General features: G+C 40.0%; 1 protein-coding gene across 2 annotated transcripts; it reads right to left on the reverse strand.

Moving 5' to 3' along the window:
* Positions 1 to 806: 806 nt before the first annotated feature.
* Positions 807 to 27748, reverse strand: tprg1 (tumor protein p63 regulated 1). Of its 2 annotated transcripts, XM_026159681.1 has the most exons (6): positions 27616 to 27748; positions 27215 to 27474; positions 26294 to 26385; positions 22778 to 22954; positions 5447 to 5600; positions 807 to 1822 (listed from the first exon to the last, which is right to left on the reverse strand). In XM_026159681.1, the coding sequence occupies exons 2-6, from the start codon at positions 27452 to 27454 to the stop codon at positions 1628 to 1630; spliced, it is 858 nt and encodes a 285-aa protein (XP_026015466.1). In that variant the 5' UTR covers positions 27455 to 27474; positions 27616 to 27748; the 3' UTR covers positions 807 to 1627. The 2 variants fall into 2 exon arrangements, with proteins under 2 accessions (XP_026015466.1, XP_026015467.1); XM_026159682.1 differs by lacking the exon at positions 27616 to 27748 and having other exon boundaries at positions 27215 to 27607.

Genomic DNA, 27748 nt, shown 5'->3' on the forward strand with positions numbered 1-27748 from the left:
ATCCAGTAATTTAGGTCAGTATCAGACCGATACCGATACGTAATATCGGATCGTTACATCTCTAGTCCTATCTAACAAAAATGTGAGACATACCCCTATAGCCATTTAATGTAAGTATAATTATTCCTATTGCTATGATGATTACCTTTCTATATGGTATCTGCCATCGTTATTGGGAAGAACTATTATTTCTTTAATGACTTAAAGTGCACACATATGCATGAGAAATTCAAAGGGGTTAGACAGTCATGCATTAACTGTAACAGTTTACTAATGGGATTAGTTTCTTAGAAAGAAAGTCTCAACTAAAAAGGAGTTAAAATTTCCAGAATTAAGAAATATCAAGGTTAACGCAACCCCTAAAAAGGGTTTCAACTTTTCCCCCAAAAGGAAAATGACCAAGATTTTATTAAAATATTTTTATTATTTATTAAGGGGTTTAATTTACTTGCAAAAATCAAAATAACAGCAAAACATTTATAGAAACTCATTGCCATAAATATATGCAGACCAATCATGCGGTGGCGTGTAGTCACCCCCCCCACAAGTGCCCCTAAAGTGGCCTTATTTACATGTTGTGTCTTATCTAAAATTAAGTGATGGGCCAGACCAGAGTCAACTTAGTCAATGAGATTCATGAAAAAGAAGAACGTCTATAGCTAAGAGGTGAGGCTAGCAACTAATGTACTACACATGACATCGCCCACTAGTGGAAAACACAGCAACTGCAGAGAAGTATAATATACCTTTAGTTCACATGCTAATGCAAGTCATACTTTACAATATGGAGTCATTAACATTGAAAATAGAATGTTGCAGGCCTTTATTAATATACTACAGGTGTTTAAAACAAACAAACAACTCCCTGAATCTCAGAGGATGAGGTGGAAGGAGTTCATGTAAGTTCTCAGTAGTTGTTTGCTGTAGTGTTGCTGTTCCTAAACCCACTGGAACTTAACTCCCCTTAAACAGGTAAAGCCAACTGCATGATTTAAAAACAAAAAAACAAAAACACAAGCAGTGTACAGGAATTTGCATAAAGAGAGCTGCATGCTTCATACCACTTTTGTTTTATTTCTGTTCCATCCTGACAAACACATAATGCCAATCAAGGCAGAGCGTACGGTAAACACACAAATCAAGGGGAAATTCCAGGACTGTATGCACTGCAAAAATACATGTGAATGATAAAACTAAGCTGACAAATGCGGCCCAATGCTCCAGTGAATCTCTAAGGGGCTGAATGGCATGGGAATGAGCTTTTAGCAGAGACACCGGGGGTGGAAGAAAGGAGTCTCATTGCAAAAGAGTTGAATTACCATATCACTGAGGAGCAAATACAAAGCTCCTTGAGAGCAGCGGGGGATCCATCATCCAGTGAAGAGCGGTGTTGAAATGTGGATATTTCTGAGCGCTCAGACACCATACACTGGTAATAAGCAGTGGGGGTGATCACGCAGTTGTTTGAAGCTCACATTAAACATACTAAAAAACATGTGAAACGAAGAAAAAAAAAGAATTTTCTTGCCAATCTTTGTAAAATATGAGCTGCCTGTAAACAAATTAACATGAATTAAAGGCTTATAAATGAGAGCAAACAGTATGATTCTATTAAATGCTAAAGAGATTAGAAGCCCAAGTTTCCTCGAGCCATACAGTAGCCCAGTTTGTTTTCGTTCCCCAGGAAAGACATGAAGCCCACATAGGCCTCGATTTGAATGGGCTGGTTAAGGACCAGCACGCCATTGGCTTTCCCGGGAATCGGCTTCAAGGTGTGGACTTTCTGTGCTGCATCCTTCAGCTGTTCACGAAACTTTTCGACCTGTGGACCAGAGAACAGGAAAATCAGAAATACAGAGAATTCAGAGCACTTTGCTGTCTGCACACTTTTTTGCTTTGTGGTTTTTCGTTTATATCACTAAACACCCAAATCCTGCTTTTTTTTTTTTTACTACAAAGGACTATATGTAGCTTTTTAAGGACAGAAAAAAGTCATTTATTAGATTGAAAGATAATAAAATGCTGAAAACTTGCCTAATAGATTTCAGTTTGTTCCTGTAAATCAGGAGTCTTCCTTACACATAAAGGTTGGTCATGGAGTTCCACAGGGTTCAATGCTGAGACTCATGCATTTTTACAATATACATGCTTCTCTAAGATAATATTACAAAATGTATCATAAATTGTCAAAGCTATGCAGATAATATCCAGTTATGTTTAGAAATTAAGCCAGATGACAAATCAATTGATTAAACTCTGGACATGTCTTAATGAATTTTCTAAACTAAGCTTCTTCTATTTCTCCCTAAAAAGAAACCCTCAGGAACATAATCCCTGCTTTCTTTTTATCTGACCAGTATCAATACTGATCCTGTTACATATCCTATCTCAGAGTGACACTGGGACTAACTAGCTCATGTATTTGTTACTTCTAGGCTGAACTATTGTTATTCATTATCAGGTTGTTGTACAAGCTCTCTAAAAAGACTTCGGTTGATTTTAAATGCTGCAGTGAGACAAGTAACAGGGGTAAGAAAGACAGACCACATAATATTAGTTTCTGTTCATTGGTTTCCTTTAAAATCCAAAGTTTAATCACAAAGCCTTCTCCTTAGATACAAAGTCCTGAATGATCATGTAGAACATTATTACTATCCAGTCTGGATTCAGGAGAACCATCCCTTAGTTGTCCTACTATAGGCTCAGACTCCTTTAGTTTGAAGGCACAAGATAATCTGTGCTTGAATATCTCAGAAAAAAATTAAACTAGACTTATTTTAATTAGGTGGAGCTTGTTTGCAACAGGTTTACTGTTAAGCAAACCAGTTGTGAAGGCTGGGTCTAACTCCTGGCTGTGTCTGTGACTGCACTGATGACTCCTACCTGAGTAAATGCGTGAGTAATAGCGCAATATGTGGGTGCAGCAATTTCCCTTTGATGCTTTTCACCCTGGGGTGAAAGAAGTAAAAGAACTGATGTCTTATTAACATCTAAACCTTTCTGCATCTCACTCGTATTCTCTGAACTTCTTTTTTAAACGTTGATTTAAACAGCAATCTCTTGAGATTAAACCCAAGTGTCTAAGAGCATTAAAACAAATAAGACAAGAATAAATAAATGAAATCAAGTGATCTAAAATACCAGACAGTGAAAACATGCTGAGAACACAATGTTCCAACCTGGAAGATGTGTTTTAATTAGTTTAACCTCCTAAGACCTGAACTCTTCCACGGCATGCATTTTTAATTTCTCTTTGATATTTGGGCTGATTGGGACCCGATGAATGTAAAAACAAAGAATTACCAGATTTTTTTTTACCTTATTTTTGTTTCTAAGACAAATAAGAGCCACATATGAGGATATTCGTTTAAATTTTGATAGAACAGTAGCAGCATAATGTCCTCGTAAGTGGATATCAGGCCCTTGTAGAGCAAAATTGAGTATTTTGGGCTAAATAACCAAAAATGTGATGTCCACATATGTGGACGCCAGGTCCTAGGAGGTTAAAGGCCAGATGGTGCTAATAAAAGGACTGTTTTGATGCTAACTGAAAGAAAATCTATCAATTGATTTAGCTAGAATGACATTGTATGGCAGAATCTTAATAAAGAGTGAGATGTTTAATCCGAAATATACTCACGTTTGTGAAAAGGCTGGATTTGTCAGCGATATAAAATATTAAAGACTCTAAATCGCATCCATTGACTGTATTGACACGACAACTCAACACAATATGGGACATATGCTGAGAAAAAACCCATCCTCTAATTTCCGCCACACATTACATCGTCTGTAGTATCTGCCCATAAACATCTTATACTGAAGTTCTGCACAAATTTCCCCTTAATGGTCTTCAGTGTCATCGCGAAGAGTCTCCCTAACCTGAAACCTAAAATCCAGTCGTTTAAGTTGCTGTTCCAACACCTTTAAACGATGCTTTCCCTCCTTTCCATCCGTCATGTGTTCATCCACGCAGAAGTGTCACGACACTATTTTTTGTAACTCTTAATCTATGCAGAAGTGAAAATAAAACCAAGCAGCTTGTTTTGAAGTGGAACGGAATTTCAAATGCAACGTTTCATGAAGCTCAACAAATGTTTCTGTGTACTTTTATATACAGCCTGTCAGTGAGCTGAAAGTACAGAGGCTGTATTTGATAAATAAAATGTTAATGTATGATAATGCAACTCAGAGATGGGGAAAGATGCAAGAGTGAAAGGACGCGGGAGAGACCTGCGAGATTAGTTGCACAAGTTAAGAACTCACATTTTATGAGCTGTAAATTTAAAGCGATTCCTTTTACAGATCTTTATTAATCAGACAGCGCATCAGGACACGATGTGCTGCTGGTATTATCTGGTGATTTCATACCATCAAATGTAATTCACAACAAACTGCTGTTAGGAGACCGTTTTTACAATTTAAAACTGCCAAGCTGTTTGTTATGTGTCGGCTTTTTTGTGTTTGAATGATTCATAGGTCAGTGTCAAGGTGGATTAACAACGTTTTCTAAAAACTGTTCTTTGATTTGTCGCTTTTAAAAGGGACAAGGGACAAGGATTGGAACCAAAATGAGTGAAAAAGCAGCCAGTGTCCAAAGAAGGACCATTAGAAAGCCTGAAGAACGATTGCTCTAGACCACTTTTAAATTAAAAGAGTAAGTATGGCTGATTGGAAGTAAAATACATAGAAATGAGGGATGACTTCAGACCCTTGCATGGTACTGTAATCTGCAGTAATGCAATGTGTTGGAGTGGTGAAGAACCGGTTGTGGTGTCTGTGCTCACTCTTAGATTAGATCAGTTTTGCCTCACTTGACAAATTCCACTGCTTTCTATTAACTAGGGGTGAGGGTTAGGATTCTTCCACCTGCCAAATTCAACTTTAACCGCTGCATAGATTCAGATGGGTGTTTATCTTCAGTAGCTCATTAGGTGTTGAAAATGATGAATTACACATCAGGTGTTATCTGATGGCTAATTCCAGCTAGTTATTTCGCAGTGCTGACTCATTTCGCCAGACAGGGACTCCCAGCACACGGTTTCATTTTTGTTCACTTGATGGATCAATTCATCCAAATTACAAATAGGTATGTTGCACTCACAGAAGGGAGTCATGCAGCTGTGCACTTGAACTGTTTTGAGAAATCTGAGTCCTCACCCTGTGCCAGCCTTCACAGGAAAAGCTCCTATTGGAAAATGTTTACATTAAGATTAAAGAAGATTACGTGGAATTGAAGGTGCAGTGCTTGGACCCACGTCTATAGGGTACAGACTGAAACCTACACAGGGGGATACTTCAAAAAGCATGCAAAGCACTGCATAGAACCAGGACACTGCTACTGGAAATAAACTCCAAATAAACCACATCTACTTACATCACGAGATAAACTGGAAAATGTTTTGTGTGTGATCTATAGAGATCCATGCATGCTTAATCAACTTACATCAGTGAGAGCAGTGAAGACATCGCTGATCTTTCTCACGGGGTGGTACGTGAATGTGATGAAGGGGAAGTCAGTGGCGAAGGGGTTCCACCTGGAGGTAAAGGAAGGCTCTCTCAGCCGGTCCCAGAAGACTCGCACCCCTTCTCCGTTTCTCCTGAAAACGCACCAAAACGCAAACATGATAAAGTGTTCTCCTCTGCCAGTGACAACCGACTGAACCTTCATCAGATGAGTGATAAAAGGGCTGCGTTCAAACAAACAAGTCCTTGTGTTATTTTGCGCTGGGAGCCATGCTTCGCTGCCTCACTGCACAAACAGAGACAGATACCATAGATGCTTACAGGTGACAATTACAGGTGACACTTAAAAAACACTGACTCATTTTTTTGCTTACAGGTTTTAACTGAGGTAAATAGTGTTAAAGTTCCTAATCAAGCCAAATGAGCATTAACTGCATTCGGGCTGGGTAATACTGAATCGTGTCAGCCGTAGTGGTGTTTTTACTCAGCAATCGGTGGACCAGAACCCTCAGTCACACTTTCTCGATTACTCTTTTTCATAGGCACACAGCCCGAGGACAAAGTGAGAGAGAATGATCCAGAATTGTGTTCCAGCACCGTCAGTCAAATCTGATGGTCAGTTAAATACAAAATAATGTCAAGCAGGTTTATTTTTCATGGTGTGGAGACACTTGCTACCCTCATCCCACAGTCCCGCTTATACCATATACATGTTTCTTTCTCATCCCTGCAACGCATTCATGCACGCAGATGTCAATAAAGTTGTGGAAATTCAGCATATGTGACGAATCCCGGCTACACACAAAAACAGCCGAGCACTGACGCCATCAAGAACAACTGGACTTTCCAATATTTCCAATGTTTGTTATCTTAGCTTCACTGTCTGCAAATATCTCTCAGAACTGTATCTGAAAAATGTTTATCACACATTTCTCTTGCATAAGATGCAAATAAACAGCATAAATTTTATCCAAAATCATCATCCAGTAAACCTGTCAGCTGTGAGGGGAAATCCTCAGCTCAGTGCAGCCTCACACACCTGGGGGGTGGGGTTTGATCTGTCAGTCAGCCAATTAATTCTGTTCTATTAGCGATCAACTGGCAGTTTCTAGTAAACCTAGTGGAGTTTGTATTAAATCTCAGTTACAGTTTAAAAATTTATGGAAAATAAACAAATGTTTGGGGTTTTTTTGCATGTTAACCCAAATGTTTCAAAATTTTAGTTTACTAAAACATAAAAAATGAAAGTGGAAGGAGCATAAATGGAATAGCTCTGTGCAGAGTGGCAGGTAATCTCCAGTGCGGTGCTTCAAACAGTTTAGCAAAAAATCAGCAAACACACAAACTGTTTCTGTTTGGATCGTCATCTGCCTGCAAGCCGATGGTTCAAGCTGCTGAATTTTCCAGGGAGAAAAAAGTTTAAAAAAAGAGATGGAGAAAGATCTAAGAGTAGGATGAAAGATTATTTTAAGTGACATTTGATAAAGTGAAAACTAAGCTGACATTCTGGATTTTTCATGGATGTGAACATCATGTGCCGCTGAATTTATCTGGTTATTACATGTTCTGAAATAATTTGAAAAACAAATTGAATTGTAATCATCTATCCAATGAAAATGCTAGGAATTAGGGCTGTTCGATATAACGATATGTATCGGATGACGATGTAAAAACGTCTATTGTTTCATTTTACGCTATTGTTTACGTCAATATTTTTTAATCGTTTTGATGGTCACTGTAGTGGCTATATAAATTTCTTAAAGTTCTCTCTTTCTCTTTTATTTTATATAACCACACTGTGGATGGACAAGTGCCTGTTTTTATGCTTGTGGTTAGCAACAACGATGGTAACAGCATCGCGTGTCCGCTTGTTTATGTTCCACATAAACCTTTCACAATAAAGCTCAAGATCCTGTTCAGACTTTTCAAAATAAACTGAATCATGTGAAAGAGCAGATTGTTTACGGATGAGAAGTAAAAAAGAGCTGCCAGGTGCTAAAAAATAAACCTTAGACTCAAACGTTAGAACAGGCTTTTCCCGCCGTGTAATAAATACTCACAAATAAAACGGCGGCCGTTACAACTTATGTCTAAAAATGTATAGTTTCATGCATCGGTTAAAACACTCGACTCCAGCTACATGACGCGCAGCTGGAAACACTTCCCGCAAGTCGAGCTGCACGAGATTCACAGAATTTACAGAAAATGTTACATTTTTGTGATTTATATCGTTATCGGACGATAGAATTCTTATATCGGGATATGAGAGTTTGGTCATATCGCACAGCCCTACTAGGAAGTGTACAGTAGTTTAGTTTAGGCTAAACTAATTTGGACTGCTGTACAGCAGGCTGTTGTCTTCATGGTCACAGGTTAGATCAGTGAAACAGGAAGTCCAGAGGGTTGGAGTTCTCCATCATATTAGAGGTTCTTTGTGTAGAAGATGACCATAAAAAAGAAATCTGTGACACGCTGAGATCAAAATCAAAATTGCTGTTAATAAGATATATTATAACATAATCTACAACTAAGCTAACTGGTTAGCTCTGAAACAATGTAAAAAGGTTTAAAGTAATATAGATTAAAGTTCTGTTTTTATTATATCGCCAGTTTTTTACTCCTTCAATTAAAAGCAAACAAACAGGATATCAAGTGTTATAGAGGAAGTGGGTTGTATTAATCCGTAAATTAGATTATTATCAAGCATTAAAAAGTTATTTTCTTAAGAAATTAGCCTGTTAAACTGAAAAAAAAACAAAACAGTTTTTGTTCTGATTAGATTTTATCTACTGCAGTGATTTTTAGCTGATGAATAATCTGCCTCAAAAAACAAATAAAGCTCTGAGGTGTACCCAAAAAAACCTGCCAAACACTGTACAGTAAACATTTTACATGCACAAATAAAACACACAGCAACCTTCTGATATTTAATTCCTACATATTCGTGTATCATTTTGTTTCACTTATGTCCCTAAAGGGGACAAGCAGACCTGCTGGTTTTGTATTAACAACGTTAGAATAATACAAATCTGCACTGATCTGTCCTCGGGGTAAATACTTAATGTGAGGGCAATCTCATGTTTGCCACGCTCAGAGGTAATCCACAGCGTGCTCATCATATTCTCTTTATTCTGCTGTTCTTTCTTTAGTCCTTCTAAAGTAAATACTGTAGGTTTTAATGAAAAAGCCCTCTAGTCATATATTTTCTGTTTAATGAAACCTCAGAAGACTGAGAGCAAACAGACGTCTAAACACTCACAGATCCCGTCTTTGAAATGATGGTAGTGTTGCTCCACATTTTGCAAAGATCGCCATAATTCTCTGTTTACTCTGCTACAGAGGACTCACTAATAGTACTGCTGCTACTACTCAAAAGGAACAAGGTCAAAGAGAGTCCCACGCAGCCCCTCTGCACCTTTCAGAAAGTCAAATCAAATCATAAATATATCTAAGAAAATTTACACATGACTTCATTCATTTCAAAACCTCTGTGAAAAACACCTGGTAACGTTTTGAGTTATCCATGGAAATGAAAATTTAAGTGCAAGCTTAAAAAAACAACATCAATAGCAAAAAGTAGGGCTGAACGATATATCGCATTTGCGATAATATCGCGACATGATCAAGTGCAATTTTCTAACCGCAAAGGCTGCGATTATACTCTGGACATGTCCAAATTCATGGGCTGCATCCTCCTGAGGCCGCATTTGTAGACCGATTACGTCACAGCGACGCGCCGAAGGCTGTCCAAATTACTACCATATCCCAGAATTCATAGCGCGGCCCAGCCAAACTCCAGTTTCCAGCAATGGCGGCCGCTACTAAGTTTTAAAATTACTCATACTAATCTTTCTGGGTCACAAAATAAACTTTTAACATATTTTCAGGCGAGAAAGTAGTTGTGTAAACATCAAATATCTGCTCGGTTTATCAAGATATCCCATATTTGCAAAAGTGCTTCGACGTTTTCAGAGGCGTCTGCTACCCACCAGCTCGACAGCTAGCCGGGAGCTCGAGGGTTACTGATGCGGCCGAGAACGGCACAACTCCCGGCACGTCATTTTCAGATCACCGCGGAGTTTCGCTGCTCGGGTTAAACGTAATATATAAGTCACTTAGACAACCTAAAAATGTTATTGTTGGGCTTTTTTCAGTGTTTTGTTTGTTCGTGAGTAAATCGGTTTGGCTGAGATTAAAGTTATTAGATTAGATAAAATAAAACTTTATTAATCCCCCGGGTGGGTTCCTCCTTGGTTTTCACACAGCTGACTAAACGTCAAACAGAAAACTTATTAAACAGAAGTATGAGACAGTCGAGAATTTACACCAGTGTCTGGTTATATTTTAGATAGCAAGAAGCAGACGGCCGAGTTTATTAAACTCCACCGAGACAGCGGTGACGCTAATCAGAACTAGCCTTCTGAATCAGAAGGCTAGACCGTCCAATTTCACGCCTTTAAACTTTAAAGGCGTGTTTGTGTGTGTGTTTATACAATTGCTATTATGTTTGCACTTTATGTGTAATGTTACTGACTGCAGAGATCAGTAAGATGTGTGTATTTTTTATTTATTAGTTTTATTTATTTAATATTATTTTTTAATTGAATGACTGTCTAGTAGTTCACAGATGTCGAAAAACTGAGTGTGGTAAAGCCACAGATTTTTTTTATGTATATTTCTGCAATCTGCACATTGTACTGACTTTCATTTTAATGTTTACACCAGGGTTCCTTGTCAGCACTTTATGCTCAGATGTTTGTAAGCTAAAAATAAACTATTGTGTATGTTCAAATATACTGTTGTGATTGAAGAAGTTAAATAAAAATGTCAGTCATCAATTCATGCATCACCTCATGTCATCATAACAGAGGTCTGTCTTCCAGGAAAGAACAGTTTAAAATTAATGTAATATAGTATTGGCCATACTATATGATGTATTGCTTGTCTTTGTTTAATAATACAGAAGACAAAGACCTTAAAAAATAATCGCATATCGCATCGCAATCGCAATATTGGGGCAAAAAATCGCAATTAGATTATTTTCCATAATCGTTCAGCCCTAGCAAAAAGCTTACACATATCTTTTAGAAACTGAACATCGATACAGCAGAGCTAAGGCAATTAACAAGGATGCTGCATGTTACTCTTTGAGATCTTCTCCTTTGTACAGATCCGACACCTACATTTGTTCTCCTTTCTTCACATCTAGGAGTAAAAAACAAATATCCAGGGACATTTCCTTCTCTACTAAGTATTTAATTAGTAAAGAAATTAATTTGCTGCTTTGCCAAGACGAGAGGTGAGACAGGAGAACAAATTAAACACCTGATTATTGTTAAAGGCGCTGCTCCAAGAAAAACTCTACTGGATGTCACAGTACAAAATAATTTGGAGTTATTTTGGGTGTATGTTTTGTTTCCCTGCTGCACCCAGGTGGCTCCAACCTGCCAAATCCCACTTTAACCCCTGATGTTACCTCAGCGAACACGGAGGAGTAACAGTGTTCCCCGCAGCACTAAAATCTCTCTGATGGCGCGTTGCTTGGAAAAATGCACGACTACTTGCAGAGAGCTTTAAAGAGCAGAAGAATAGATGTAAAGCAACAGTATTTGTGGCGGCTGAATTTGCCAATAATGTGATTACTGCGGTGTAATAAGTAAAACAATGTGTTTCGGATTATTATGCAGGTTGATACACTGAGTCTCAGTCTCTGGTAAGTGATGGTTTATTTAAAGGAAACATTACTTACAGATGTTCTTCCACTTTAACGAGCGAGTTAAAGTGTTTTCTTGCAGTGTGAGGAGGAAGAAAGATCATTTAGCAGATAAACAGGAGGCATAAGATCCCCAATATCTGCTGAAAAGTGAGGCGAGACCATCACACTGTGAAAGCCCAGATAATTGATTCAGAGCAGAATGTATGCGGTCTGATAAAGAAAGGTTTAAAAATGTAAAAATCGGATGGTGTTGTAGGTGGGCAGGACTGCAGCTTTAGAGAGGAGGTACTGGAGTTAACACTGGGGCTACATAATTAAAAAATGAAGGCATGAACATTTATTTTTTAAAGTCTGATCTACTTGCGCAGTAATTGCAACAGAGTTGTTTTGAGCTTATTTGACCTACTGAACTAGAACACAGTTGAGGGATTTACATAACCATACATACAAAACCAGCTACACAACCATCCCTGTTTTTTTGTAGTGTCTGTTTAACACGGCAGGTACCAAATAAACATTTACTCAAAACAGCGGCTTGACAAACTTGCTGCAACAGGTTTGACTACTCCGTCCATTGCATCTGCGGTTGAACAACAAAAAGAATACTGTTGCAGCAGCTTCATTATCCTTCTAAAGATAATTAAGAAGAAAAGCAGCGGGGAATTAACTGCTGTATATGTTTTGCTTTTTCTTCAGAACATTTCGTCAGTAGAACAAAAGCAAAAATGGTGGCATCACCATTTTTATGTCAGGAGAAGTTCAGGTAACATTGAACATTTAAGTCAACTGACTGAGTTTAAACTAGTTTGCAGAAGGTTCCTGTTCTGCAGGACATGCAAGTTAGAAACACTACACATAAAGCATTACACAATAAATCATGAAAGCAAGACATAAACAGCTACACAGTGAAGTCAACCAAAAGTGAAAGAAGACCAGAAGCTCTGTGAAGACTGCTTTAGTCAAAACGATATCACAGTCTTTACTTGCAGTCATTCATGTTTGGTGGTTTCAGTTCTGGGATTAACTGCACTTTCACACAAACACCCACTGAAAGCCTAAAGCACCGTGAACAGCATTAAGACCCTCATAACACAGAGTAAATAAGTAAGTCAAAGATGGCACAAATAAGAAATGAAACAGAGGAGCTGAGGTTGGGGTGGGTTGCAAACCTGTTTGCAGGGCCACCAAAAATTGTAGGCAGGCTAAGACAACTTGCATAGTGCATCCTGTATTGCATTTTTCAAAAGGACATGAGAGGATCCATCAGATGATTGGTGGGGATTGCAGGCTTGGATTAACTCTGTGACCATACAGAACTAAAGCTATGCTCAGTTTGCCTGTTGGAAATGTATGAAAGAAGTTACTACCAATCATCCAATCATCCATACATTCATTCATCTTCCCCTGAACCAAAGACACGTCATGGTAGCATTCCAGCCGTCCTTTTCCCAGTAACATTTGACAGTTCCTCCTCGGGGATCCTGAGGCGTTCCTAGGCCAGATGATATATAACCTCCCCGCCTGGATAACCTCCGAAGGTAGGTGTGCAGCAGAAATCCTTGTCAAATACCCGAAAAACAACTAGCTCCACTAAACAAGAGGAAGCAGTAAATTTACTATGATTTTCCACCAGATGGTCGATCTCCTCGTTCTATTTCCAAGGTTGAGCCCCACCTCATTACGGCGCTGTACCTGTGGCCTTATTCTATTGGTCTTCATCCAGATCTCATGACCACAGGTCAGAGTTGGAAAATAGATAAGACTGTGTAAGACTGTGAAAGCTTAAGACTAATCTTTCTCTTCCTCCTAGTACAATGTTTGCATTCCCGTTGACCCATCTGTTGGTCCCAATCACCCATGTCAGCACCAAGGTTTTCTGCTGGAAACCACTGGATTGCTCACTCTTGGGTGGGGGAGAGATGCTGCCCCAAGTACTTTTGGATCTGAGTCATTTGAAGGTATAGTGTGAAGTTATTTTGTGTAAAATGTGAGATCTCGTTACAGTTTTTAGGGTTTTTGTCAAAAAAAAAAACAAAATCTGTTTTCAAGCTGATGCTGGAATAAATGAAACTGATATTGTCTGAGGGAGGTTTGGGCGTTTTCCCTCTAATTTTGTAAGGTCTATGATATAAATAAAATTGAACTGAATGGAAATTTAGTTATCATTTTGAATCTGAAAGTAAAACATTTAATGGCTTGATTATTTGTATAACTGTTGGTCTACTGTGGTTTAAAGATTTCTTTTATGATGACGGAATATATTCCTGAAAAAAAACCCATTGTATTTAATTTTTCCAAGTCCAACTTTTAGCGTTTCTTTGTTAAACACCCCTCTATAGTTATACGCTTTTTTGTAATGTTGTTTATATGCAGCTGATGCGTTTTTCACTTTTTCTTGGAAGGCAGATATGATCACTGGAGATAAGACAAATGCCCACACACCACCCCCGCTATCACAGATTCCTGTGACGATTTGCACCACACTGTGGATTTAACTCATTAACCTTCTGCACATTTTTAACACTGACAATCAGGTATGAAATAACACTGAACCCACACATTACTGATCGCTGCTTAAGTAGCACGGATGCGTGGAAGCACAAACACTCAGGTTTTTTCAGTGTTCAACACCATGCAGAGACCCTGAAGTGAAGACAGATTTCAAGAGGCAACTTGCGCAATTTACTAAATAAAAACTGCAAACTGTCGCTTGCAAAGTGCAACTGTAGAACGCAGCCTGAGACGGATCCTGCGATTCTGTCAGCGGCTGTCACGGCTCAAGGTGGCGTGAGTGGTCGCAGTTTTTGGTGGCAAACGTACCTGCTGGTTTGCATATAATAAAAGGCGACAAAGAGGAGAAATAAATCAGGATGGAGATGATTTCCCAACAGTGTTCTCGTTTCCTTAATGACCTGTCATGCCTATGTGCTCATTTTACCACATGCCTTGTGCAACAGAGCACTTCCTGCCAACCAGAATTAAACACCTGAGGCTAAACAATAGTGGTGTAGCTGTTGATATGTCACGGTCCCAGGGAGGGGCTGCATCATAATGCAATCATCTAGCCCTGTTTACACAAGTGCTTTCAAAATGACAATGTGGCTGCTGAACACTTTGTGCCTCCTCCTGAGCAAATGTTGTGCAGGTAGAAAAAGAAAAAATGGCACAAAAGCAAAGCCCAGCCTAAAAGACTGATTATATTTCAGCTCCAAGGGTGAGGATGGTGGAGTTAGGTTTGTACACACTGCCCTTTGTAAAAGTGCGCACCTATTGCCCGAGTATCAATGAGGATATAAAAAAGCTTTGGAGAATTCCACAGGTAAGTTATCACTGTGAGAGGGACCAGCCCAAACAGGCAGAGCAGGGCTGGGCTTTCCAGCCAGAGGCCTTGGAAGTTTTCACTGTGTTTATTTGGCAGAGCTGGGGTTGGACTTTCACTGCACCTCATTTTGTTACAGCCACCGAATCACACAACTGGAAAAACAGGCAATCAGGGCCGATTCAAGGTTTGCACCAAAATAAAGGCGAGAAAAAGGTCAAACTGGGGAAATCCACCCTTCCCTGACCTTCCCATTGCAGTTCCACTTAATACACAGTGTTTATACAAAATGCACACATGCCTAAGAGACGCATGTGTTTTCTGAGCTTTAGGGCAGGTGACGATAAATTCCTCACTGGGCTTTCAAGCGCTTCGGACTCATAAGTCAACATGCAAGATAAATATCAATCCCAGCTCCAGTTATCATGGCAAGTGTCCCACATTGTCTAAGAGCACATAAACAAATCTGGTCTGATTGCTCAACACAGCCTGCGGGTTTGTCAGCCATCCATAAATGTATCCATCAAACAAGGTTGCACTGAAAGGACTAAAAACAGATGAAAAGCAAAGGTGGATTGGTACGTAGAAAAACAAAGAGAAGATGGGGAATTGAGCTGCACACATGATCAGACTGCTTATGCAACCTCTGAAGCCTAAAACACACAGCCGTGATACTGTACATACAGTCGTGCATACGCTGCGATATCATAGCTGCAGGCTGTTGGCAATGATGTTTCCACCGTGAAAAAGCAGAGTCCACAGGCTGAAAGCTGCTCCCCAGGTGTTTGAATTTACAGCGGCCTGCCCCAAACCATGAGTCTGAGTCTACTGCCGTTTATTAATTCATACTGTACACCACGGGTGCAACCTGCGTACACACTCTGCTCCTCATTTATGCTTTGGGCTTCTTAGCTTGTTTGTTTCCTGTTGTATTTACAGTTGGAACAAGACTTGCAGTACAGGTAGAGCTACAAAGCTAGGCATTATATTCTTACAGTTACGTATGTGATTTTGCTGGGCTTTGTTTCACTTGTGCAAATTCAAATCTGATTGTTTTTTAATTTTGCATTTTATGCAGAGGACAGTTTGCGTTTTTAAAAGTGCAATTATGGCAAAGCCCACTGAACCTTTTTTGCACGTGTTTCAGGTTTACTGTTTAGCTTGATCTAAAAAGACTACAGACTGAACACATTCCTAAGTCCTGGTCCTGGTAATGAGTTGATAGTCCATCTCATGATATTTTTAGTGCTTCTCTTGTGTCTGTGGTGAACTCTGCTTCTGTTTTCTTTCCTGTTCACTTTTCAATGAATCCAAATTCTACCTATTCATAGCATCAACACCATAGACCAAAAAAAAGATGTCTGCAGCACCGTAACTTCACCTTAATGGAAATAAAGGATCCACTGGTGGACCATGCAAGCTCAGCAAACATTTACTGCATACTTGATGTTGACTGTGGCACTTGCACAAATTTATTTAACACTTTTCTCCATAATTTTACTGATACAAATGTGAAAAACCTCCCTCCTCTTCCAATTTTTGCAAATTTGTATTTATGTGACTAACTATAGAACATTTGCCCATCAAGTTTGAGTTCAAAAGGTAACGTTCAAAAGACTTTCTTATTTTTCTTTATGATAAATGTACAGATTGAAAAATCTAGCTGAGTTATAATACAAATATATGGAATTAGCCTGCTTTGGTTTACAACAGCTGCAGCTGCTTTCACTTAATGCTCATCTCATGAGGTCTGCAACTGTGTGTTTTGCTGATGATACATTAAGTACCTACTTTGTACTGCCTGCCACCTGCTGTCTGAATGTATATGCTGCTTTAGTTTGTATAGGTGTGGTCGAATGACTTCACTACAGCCTAAAAGCAGAAGAAAGACGTTTGACACACCATTCATCTGTAACAAGTTAATTACCTCGCATGTATTAATGAGGAAGCATTTTATTTATTAAAACTAACTTGAGCAGATGAAGATGGGGGCTAAATAATAGTTGGCTACACACATTCTGAAGCCTTATAGAGAGAAAAGTATCCGACCAGATGAGAAGCAAAGGAGAGCAGAGCTGGGATTACTTCTAGCCCTCTTAAATATATATTTTTTCTTACAACAGTTACTGAAGCAACCTCTAGCGGGGCTTCTTTAAACCTCCACACCCAGCTCTCTCAGACGGGAATAAAAAAAATAGATGATGTGCTGGGTAATTAGATTGTCTAGACAGTTTGGAAAGAAGGCACTTAAAACACATCTTTCCCCACAGATGCAGAAGAAACTGTGCTTTTTCTTCACGGGTGCACCTGGAGAATGTGTGAAGAAAACACAATAATCAGGACTAAAAATACTGACACTCCCTCCACGGTTTCCAGTGACATCATCAAGGTTTCGGGAGACTGGTGGGGTGCACACACACACACACACACACACACACACACACACACACACACACACAATGTGCTTATTTCTGAGGAGGTTGGGAACACTTGAGGTCAATTGTTAAGAGAAGTGCTTTCACTCAGGAACTTTAATTGTATTATTACTTTTAGGCAATCAGACTAAAAATGGAAATAATCAAATTAAAGAGTCATCCTTTGATGTCATCTCTCTGATACCGTGCCTTTGATATAGAAATGTAGCCAACAGTAGTACATTTAATGCCACAAACTGCCTCACTGCGGTCAGACAATGTGCTGATTTTTTGCCAGAGCCGTATCCCATACCATGAAAGGGGTTTGGACGTGATCCTATCATCATCCATGATGACATGACATGAAGAAATGTGATGTGGCGTGCTCCTGACTTGAACCTTCCCTTCACCAAGGGTGCACACTGACATCAAGTGGTCATATGACAACTGTCAGCATTCAAATCACGCTGCGGCTGCCTCGAAGAACAACAGCACAAAATCACACAGGTAGCAGAATTTCTCTGCTCTAGGTCAGTAAAAGAATTGTTTCATCACTCTGTGAGCTTTTTGATTTATAAAGGAAGAAGAAGCCTTTGTATTTGATTAATGCAGCCCCGCTGGGTGGGATCAACATTGCAGACGGAGGTGGAGCATTGCATATTCCTGATAAGGGAATGTGAACCAACAGGCATTTAAAGGGTGCTTTTCCAGTCATACTGACCATCCAAAGCTCGTTTACACTATAGTGAGCAGATCCCAACAGACAATGCAAACAAATAGGTGCAGGTATTTGAATGTAATTTTCCCAGCTCCTGCGTTAAGTAAATGCAGTGAACATACGGCGAGCACTTTGTATCCCAGTGGATGGAACGATGACTACAGCATTTTTTAATCTGGTCACCCTAATTCACCCACACATATAGTACTTTCTGGACCACCTATATATTCAAAGGTTTCTAGAAAGGTGCTGGAAACAATCCCAGCTGACTTTGGGTTAGTCCAGGGGTCCCCAATCCCCAGTACACGAGGGCTGGTGTCCCTGCAGTTTTTAGATGTGTCCTTGATCCATCACAGCTGATTTAAATGGATAAATTACCTTCTCAACATGTCTTAAAGTTCTCCAGAGGCCTGGTAATGAACTAATCATGTGATTCAGGTGTGTTGACTCAAGGTGAGATCTAAAACCTGCAGGGACACCGGCCCTTGTGGACTGAGATTGGGGGCCCCTGGGTTAGTCTGTTACAGGGAGAGCAGAGACATTCCAACTAGGAACCTTCCTGATGTAAGACGCAAGGCGACAACGCTGCAAACTGCACCATCATTACTTCCCCGCATTATTGTTTGTGTTTTTAAATTAGGGCTGCCACAAACGATTATTTTGATAGTCGACTAGTCACCGATTATTTTTGCGATTAGTCGACTAATCAGATCATCATCCACTGGACGTAAAACTACAGCTTATTGCACCAGCAGCATCTGCTCTTATATAACTATCATTAGCTTACAGCTTTAAGTGTTTAAGGTGCTAACTAAAAATAAAGACAAGATGATAGTTTATTCAATTTTAATGAAATTTGCAGATTGTTTCGGTGAAGTTTAATGAACTCCTTGCTATCTAAAATATAACAGGACACCGGAGTATATTCTCCAGCATCTCACACTTTTGATAATCAGCTGTCTGCTTGACGTTTATTCAGCTGTGTAAAAACTATAACTTTAATCTCAGACAAACCGATTTACTCAGGAACAAATAAAATACAAAAAAAAAAAAGCCAAACAACAACATTTTTAATTTATCTAAGTGACTCATATATATTTAACCTGAGTAGCGAAAGACGGCGGTGGGTTAGAAAACAATTTGCCGGGAGTCCGGTGTTCTCACCGCGCTAGTGACCTAGCCCCCGGCTAGCTATCGAGCTAGTGGGTAACAGACGTCTCCGAAAACGTCGGAGCGCTTTTGAAAATATGTGGTGTCCTGATAAACTGAGCCGATATTTGAGGTTTACACAGCTACATTCTCGCCTGAAAATACGTTAAACGTTTATTTTCTGACCCAGAAAGAATAATAAGAGTAATATTAAAACTAACTAGCTGCCGCCATTGTTGGAAACTAAGCTGGGCCGCGCTATGATTTCTGGGACACAGCTTCTTCTTCTTCTTCTTCGGGGTTTAACGGCAGCTGGCATCCTTGTACATGCAGTGCTGCCATCTTCTGTTTCAGTCCGTTATTACACTCTTAAATCCTGCTACTTATTCCTGCGTCTTTTGGGATCTTACAAAGCTTCAAACGACGCGTCGACTATTAAATCAGTCGTCGACGATTTTGATAGTCGACGTAATCGTGACTAGTCGACAAATCGTGGCAGCCCTATTTTAAATACACAGGAAGTAACTAGAACACCTGCATTAAATTTGCCAGCAGCAGATCACAGTTAAATAGTTTCACAGCTTTGTTTTGTGTCCAAAGATGTGAAGTCACGACACAATTCAAAAACACATGGCTTAAGCCAAATATGTACTGCAGGTCACATGGATGTGTTCCTCTGGACATCGGCTCCACACAGAAGATTCTCTGACTTTTACATTGGTAGCTCAAAGTACAGCACTGCAATAAAGACTTTCGCAATACGACTGTAGTCGCCTAAGATTGTTGTTTATTTTTTATAAATTCATGTTTTATGCAACCTTAAGTGAACACCATTTCCCATAAGCCCTGGGGTGTTAGCGAGACACATGTTTCGAGTGAACAGAAACTCATAGAGGAGCTATGGGGACATGACGTCATGACTTTGGCTCTGTCTTCTCTCTGTTCGCCACTGAGCTCCTCCATCACTCAGAAACGAATCATTAACACTGCAGCTCATCTCCCCAGCTGGCCTCGTATTAAGGTGTCGTGTGGAAACAAAGTTTTCGTGAAGCGTCAAAAGAGGAGCGAAGCAGGAAGATTCATTTCCATATATACATGAACATTACTGTAGATCGGCTTCTCTCAAAATAGGAACGACCTAGACAAAAAAAAAAGAAGACACTTCCTGGGGGAGAGACGAAGAGGAAGACGGGGAATGAAAGGGAAGGAGTGCTGAAGATGAAGACAGAAAGAGGAAATGTTTGAGGCTCCAGTCTTTCTCATTTGAAACCGTCTCTTTACTGCCGGACTCCCGGGTGGCTTCCACGAGCATTTTATGTATAATTTAATGTAATGCGCGGAGATAAAACCTCCAATAAAGGCCGCGCTCTCTAAGCTCTTCACAGCACATTACGTTTTATTCATCAAATTAGTTTTAGTTGGTTTGGTATCCCCTGAGCCGTCTTTAAAAGGTTTAGATGAAAGGACTGCATTAATTTTGCCACTAATCAGTTAAGTGACAGCTCCAAGTGACAGCTCTGCACTCCTTACCCTCAAAAACCTTGCTGCAAACACTCTCGCCATCCATGCTGTCCCCATTTGCTCCTTGCACCGATCCGCCGCACACATTTCACACTTTCTCCTACATCTTCTAACGTTTCTTTAAATTTGACACCGTGTTATATGATACTAGATTAAAATCAGCTGTGAGATGATTACAGACCGGCCACAAATGTGACCGGGCATGTTTAACGTTAAGGCGTAACGGTTAATGATGAAGCAAAGGGACTTATTCTTCACGGGGAATTGAGCTTTGTGAAACAAATTAGAGCAGAGTGAAGATAATTGGAGCTAATATTTATAATTCTCCAGGTAGACATTTTCGTTTGTTAATGACCGACTAAACCCCACAAAGAGTAGTTTAATGTAGTGTCAAGAAGCTTTCGTGGTTATGATTCAGAGCCACGACACTCTAAACTTCTGAAGTCTGAAGTCTGAAGTCAGCAAACTAGTTTAGGGACTAAAATGACCGTCATAATCCCATTCAATTTTGTACAGTAAAAGCTTTTTTCTTTAATTAACACCCCTGTTTGCTCAGTTTAAATACCAATATGAAATTCCTGCAAACATTTGTAGGCATACAGGACATTTCTCGAGCTCCCCCTTCTCTTTTTATTTTGCTTCCTAGGACCAAGACAAGGAGTCATTTTTAAAATGGTCTTGAGCAATAGTTCTTCTGTTTTTTCAGTTACTCTATGGACATTAGCTGCTTATTCTCCCATTTTCAGTCCAGTCCTTGCATCTGACAATTTTCAGAGGTTTTATTTGATCTTTTTTCTCTGAACTAACCCAAACAAATCAGACAACTTAGCAAAAAACGATTTCAAATTGCATCCTTGGGCATTCGTTAATAGCAAAAAGCTACTTTGGCTGATCTGTTATTCACAAAGGCTCACCACAGCAGGTAGCTCCGTATGATTTGGCAAATTTGTTTTACATGAAATGGCCTTGTTAACATTAGATTCAAGGTCTTTCACTTGTTAGGCAAACGTGTAAACCACTAAACAACAGAACCACTACTTTATGTTTTAATTTCTAATTTAGCTGAATCGATAAAAAAAGAAAACTGGGCAAGTGGAGGACAAAAGAAGAAGTTTCAGGCCTAAGAAACTATCTATAGCACACAGTATCGTAGAGTCATATCCTTAAGAAACAGGAAGCAACGGTTCACAGAAGCCTAATTAGGAATGTTCTCAGCAGAATTTACAGCTGTCATTCCTAAGGAAGGGAAAGAGGAAGGAAAGGCTGAGGAATGCCAAATGACACAAGAACTGGACTGAAAGCCAGTAACAACAGGTCTGATGGAGAGATAAAGCCAAATTTGACATTTTCGGTTCAAATCATAGTAGGCATGTACAGAGAGCCATCTGTAAAACATGGTCTGTCGTGGTTTGGGTTGTGTTTCAGATCAATCTTGTCAAAACTGATGAAATTACAACAGCTGAAAAGTATGATTTGATTTTGATCCACCATAGCACTGTTGCCTCATAGCAAGAAGGTCCTGAGTTCAATTCCACTATCAGGCCGAGGTCTTTCTGTGTGCAGTTTGCATGTTCTCCCCGTGTTTGCGTGGGTTCTCTCCAGAAACACCGGCTTCCTCCCACAGTCCAAAGACAAGCACTTAGTGGGGATAGGCTAATTGGAAACCCTAAATTGCCCATAGGTGTGAATGTGAGTGCAAATGGTTGTCTGTCTCTATGTGTTAGCCATGCAACAGACTGGTGACCTGTCCAGTATGTACCCCGACTCTCGCCCTAAGACAGCTGGGATAGGCTCCAGCGCCCCCCAAGACCCTGAAAAGGATAATCGGAAGCAAATGGATGGACAGATAACATCATCTGCAAAACATCTGATTGGCAACAGCTTAATTTTTAGCATGAAAATGATCTTAAACACACTACCAATGCAGTAAGACATACCTGAATAGAAAAAACACACAATGGAGCACTAACAGTCATGGACTGGCCTCCACAGAGCCCAGACCTCAACATTGTTTTAGCAGTGTGGAATCACCATGATAGAGAAAAAAACAAAAGGCAGCCAACATCCAAAAAGGAGCTTTGATTGTCCTTTAAGAAGCCTACCTAAAAGAAGACTACCTAAAGAAATGACAAAAAAGCTGAATAACAAAGTTCAGCCTGTGTTGACGAATAAAAGTCAGACTAAATATTGACTTTCAAGCTTGGCAGGATAGTACAAACACTGTCTTTGCCTTATGTAAAGTATTTCCATGTATGTTTGCACATTTCAATTAATTCCTGCACCTAATTTAAATTTTCCAGAAAAATGCAAAGAAATGCACAGGACTGTAGATGATAAGCATTAGTAATCAACTGACAGTCGTATTGTTTTTGAATGTCATTTTTACAGTCCACTAACCCTACTCAGTAACTCGAATCTTAAAGCTTAAAGCTTAGAAGGCACGTTTTACTGTTGGACAAAATGAGCGGACTTACTCCAGCAGGGAGCGCTTTGGGAAGCTGAAGGTGCCGTGGGAGATGCGGTCCACAAAGTTAAGCGGGATCCTCTGCATCTGGTCACAGTTGAACATCATGAAGTCGTACTTGAAGACCAGGAGAGAGAATTCTGTGATGAGAACAATGCGCTCCTTTTCATTGTTCCAGTGATCCACTCTGAAACAACCAAACAGTGTGTGAGCAAGAACAAAAAGAAAAACAGAACAGAAAAAAGCAGGTTTTTAAATGTTAAATAAAAAAATATTTCAGCTTCAGTATTCAAATATTACAATGTCAGCACTCAAACCGCTTCCAACAAAAGGTATTCTTAAGTTATTTTGCTTTCACTGACTCGTCATAGTCTTCTTCAAGTAAACTAACTTGTTTATTCACCTGCTATAAAGATGGATTAGCAGCATTGCGGTATTAGGAAACAGCAACAAGAAAATCAACCTCACTCATTTATTACTTCACTAAAAACCTTTCAAAACAAAACACTTAATGAAATGTTTTACATTTTTCATCAGCAAGTTTAAAAAATAAGCAAAAATAGCCAAAAATGATTGGAATTCTGGAGGTCATATAAAGTTAACACACACGCACACATATTGTAGAGCTGCTCAATTATGTACTCTTACAGTTCACGAAGTAAAATAAAAATGCCCTGGGCAAAGATCATACAATATGGATGTAAGCATTTCTGAAGCCCTACATTTTTACTGGAAAAATGGGCTTTCTTTTATGCCCTCAAAATGTCTCCAAAAATGTTTGCAGTACTAATTGAAATCACAAAAAAACCATCATTAAACACACATTCATCCACACACTCCATCCCTCACCGCTGTGCGAACAGCTAATTCGTGGTGGCATGGATTCTCTTGGAGAAGCTCCCTTTCTTACAGCCCACTGAGCTGGGCGCACTTGGTCACCTCAGAGTGAAACACTCCTGATTGCTGCTGGCATCCGTAAGCCAGAGAAGACAGTTCACTGAACAGTCAAAGCTTTATAGAAAGGTGTGGGTGAAGAGCTGTGACTGTGCTGATGAAATGAGTTAACCTTGACTGGGCACGGGGCAGCAAGCATGCTACAGATGTGATGCACACTGTGGGTGGGCTGACATGCTGTTAAGCACTCGAGCCTGACAAAACAAACTGTTGGTCAGGACAGAAACCGACAGGAAGTACCTCTGCAGGACCCTGCACACTGTTTGGTAGGGTACATTTTGAAAAATTGTTTGTTTTCTTTCCGCTAGCTTTTGCTACAGCTAGCAGACTGTTAGCATAGCTTAAAATCTCAAAGGAGTTGGTGAGCGGCGGCTGATCAATGAGCTCAACTGCGTTGCTTAAAACTGAGATAAATATCTATCTATCATTACCACAATTCACACAATTTCCCAGACATGTCTTTATCTCTGGTTGCCACATTGCTGCCGCCCCTTTAGAAATATGGTTGCATGCAACTCTAAGCTAAATATGAAGGCACAGTGGCTTCTAAATGGCTTGGCTTGTCATGAAGATTGTAAAAAGACACAAGTCTATCCTGAGACAATGAGATCTATGTATGCTAAAAGTAAAGCCAGCTAGAAAACAGGACAGACCAGGTTTTATCTCTGGACAATCAAAAGAAGCATTTAATTGCCCAGATTTACCCAAAGTATGTAAAGTATGTCTTTAAGTAACTTAAAGAATCTTCCGGGGCTTTTCTGAAAATTAACTGATGGAAAATAGTGTAACTAACATTATTTCTCTCATTTTTCCTACATAAAAAACACCACCTAGTGTATTTTTAAAAGATGGCCCTATTATAAGAAATGTACAGCAATTGAGACGACTTTTTGTAAAGCAAGTGACAACCTTCAGCTAAGCCAAATTTGAGGAATTTCTCATGCTTTGCTGACATAAGTCTTCGGCCTCCCTTGGGGCAAATTCTGCAGCAGAGTCGCAAAATTACCACATGATGCACTCTTTCTGTTGCTTGAAGTCCTACGCTGGCTTCTATGGCCATGATAACAGCGGGCCAAATGTAGGACAGGCGTTAACGTGCATGTGTGTGTGTATGTACCCAGAACCGCATAAACTGGGATGCATTATTCATTCTCACATGGCCAGCCTTTTAAATGTTTCCTGAAAGCTTGTGCAGGAGTGATGCAACCTGACATCACATCGAGTGCACTTTGTAAATGTCTTGCAGTCACTTTGTGTTGCTCTGTGTTCAATCACTATCTCTGCTTGAGATTAAGAGGTATTCGAGGAGGGGTTTTTTTCTTGGCTTTGATGAGAACAGAAACATTTGGAAATATAGCAAAAATAAAATATCAGCTGTCTTTCCATTTTATCCTGCGGATGCACACAAACTCCACAATTCACACACACATTCATACAAACACTTTTTCCTACATCTAAGTGTTTTAGATGTAAAAACCCCACACATTCACATTCTGATGAGCGCATTAGGAGCAACTCGGGGTTCAGTATCTCGCCTGAGGCTACTTTGGCATGCAGATTGGAGGAGCCGGGGATCAAACCACCATCCTTCAATCCCGCATTACTTCCTGAGCCACAGCCACCTATTAGCTGATCAACCTGCGTGTGGTGAGACAGGAAAGGCTAGCGAATTAGCAGCAACTGAACTTTCAAAATAAGTGCAAATGGACTATCCACTAGTAAATCGATCACATCGTTCTCTCAAAGACATGAAAAACTTACGGTAACTGGAATACACCTGTGTTCAAGTTTGAGTTAGCTAGGTCAGGACAGAACAGAATATGATTTGAATTAATTCATATGAATGAACACAATATGAAATTGCTCATTTATTCTAGTGGTTTTCAGTCATCGATTAATTAATTAATTTTCACAAAGTAGAGAGCAAAGACCAAGAAGCTTATCAATAAATAAAATGAATATTGAGCAGAATCGAGTTTAGATTATTTGTGCGGCCCTCCACAACAGCCCCAGCTTCTCACGGGCCCCTTGGGAAAATGAACGACCGACCTCGATATATAAAAACAACTCAAACGTAAAAGCTGATACAACATTTAAATGGATTTTACAAATGACTTAGGCTTAGGTTAAAGCAAACAGCCCTGACTAGCAGAACTCATCCTTTTATACATGTTGCAGCACTTTGGGTGTCATGTTTCCTTTCTGCTCTTTAATGTATGACCTCTTTTACTTTGTTTGACTTGGTTTCTACTGTGGGTTTATTTCCCTTTTAGTCCAGGGAAACAAACTTATGTTTAGTCACAACTCATTTAGTGCCACCTCTTTTGTCCAGTCTGGTTATAACAAAACAAATGCATTCAAAAAAAGACTTTTAAATTCTTTTGGTACAAGTGTACTACTATATTATAATGAATTATTAGCCTTTTATTCAATGTTTAATAGTGTTTCTAAATGCTAAATGTGGGTGATGGTGTGGGGTTGAGGGTAAAGGTAAAAGGTTTTCACTTGGCACACAAGGCGCCGCGCACTCAAACATGGAGGTGTATAACAGAACATGATCTCATGAACTCACTCTGCCATCAGCCAAACGCTGAGAACGCTGCCATCTACCTCCTCATTCACCAGAGCTTCAACGTCTTTGATGGCCTGATTCAGAGTGCCAGGCTGAGGAGACAGAAATGCACGGGTGTCACTTTCTAATTTTCCATTGTGACAATCACAACGTGTGCACAGAAAGCTTAAGGGGTAATCTTTGAGGCAGATGTGCAGCTGGGACTAGTAAAATGTCAGCGTGTGTGCGTGTCAAACGAAATCACAATAAACATAAGCATGAAGCCCGGGCGTGTGAAAATGTTTGCGAACGAAGAGAGCCGAGCGTGTAGAAATGTGAGTAAGTCAGGTATTTGAACACACAAGGGAACACTCCAGCGCAGAACACACTGTCATCTGTGAGCATTTCTGGTTTTGAATGCTCTGCCAGTCTTGCACTTTATGTTTTATTATTTCAATGCCAAGCTGGAGCGAGTGAAAAGATTAGGAGTTCATATTGAGGTGCTCTTGACAGTCATTCTGTAATCTGAGGATGGTGCTGAGCTGGCCTGGCAACATAGCAGGTATGACTGATTTCCCATCAAAATCCAAAACAACAGGCCTCCAATGAACAGAATCTTAGCGATCCTGATAACGTTCAGCTTGTTGTTGGTACTTTTTTTTAAGTAAAAAAAGGTATTCCAACCTATATACTCATTTTTTTCTAACATAAAGAAGAAGTTTGCTCCTTCGAGCCAGATGAGCTACTTTCTCATATGGAGTCCTATGAAATGACAAATTATATGTTGTGTCTCTTAAATATAGTAAATAAAGAAGATAGTGTATTAAAAAAATGAAAGTATTCTAAATAAAAGTCTAACCCAGGCGTCAGTGCGCTTACAGAAATGTGTGACATATTACTGGGAGCACTTTGCGTCAAGAGGAAACGCTGATGATATTTTACCCTTAACACGAAGAACTTCCTTAGTTTAAACTGGTCCAGGGTGGGCTCCACCAGTAGGTGACGGCCCTGGGTCGAGGTGGCCACGCTCTCCGCTGGCCGCTCCTGCGCGTCCCCTTTGCGGCCAGCAGCTGTCTGAGAGTCCTCCGGAGGGGTCGGAGAGGAGCTGAGATCAACCTCCTCCTCCGCCTGCTGCTGCTGCTCTTCACTTCCTTTAACTACTTCATCCTCCGCGTCTGCCATGATGAGGCTTCACAACTCTTCTGTTAAAAGAAGTCAGAATACTGATGTGTCTGGATCTGATTCTGTCGGCGCCTTCCCAGCGACGGGTTCCTGCACGCAGTTTTTCCGAATCGATACTTAAGTCGAGTTATTCTTAGAAGCTGGTAATACAGGTTTCTTACCTTGGATTATAGAAAGCGCAGTACGTGTGGAAAGGTACAGTAAGGCAGGAGCAACAGGTGCACGACTTCCTTGTTCCGGGCCCAGTGTTTGTTTTGAATGGCGGCGGACAGCAGCGCTCACGTTTGCGCACAT

The sequence above is a fragment of the Astatotilapia calliptera genome, chromosome 23, assembly GCF_900246225.1.
Source record: "Astatotilapia calliptera chromosome 23, fAstCal1.2, whole genome shotgun sequence".
Taxonomy (NCBI): domain Eukaryota; kingdom Metazoa; phylum Chordata; class Actinopteri; order Cichliformes; family Cichlidae; genus Astatotilapia; species Astatotilapia calliptera.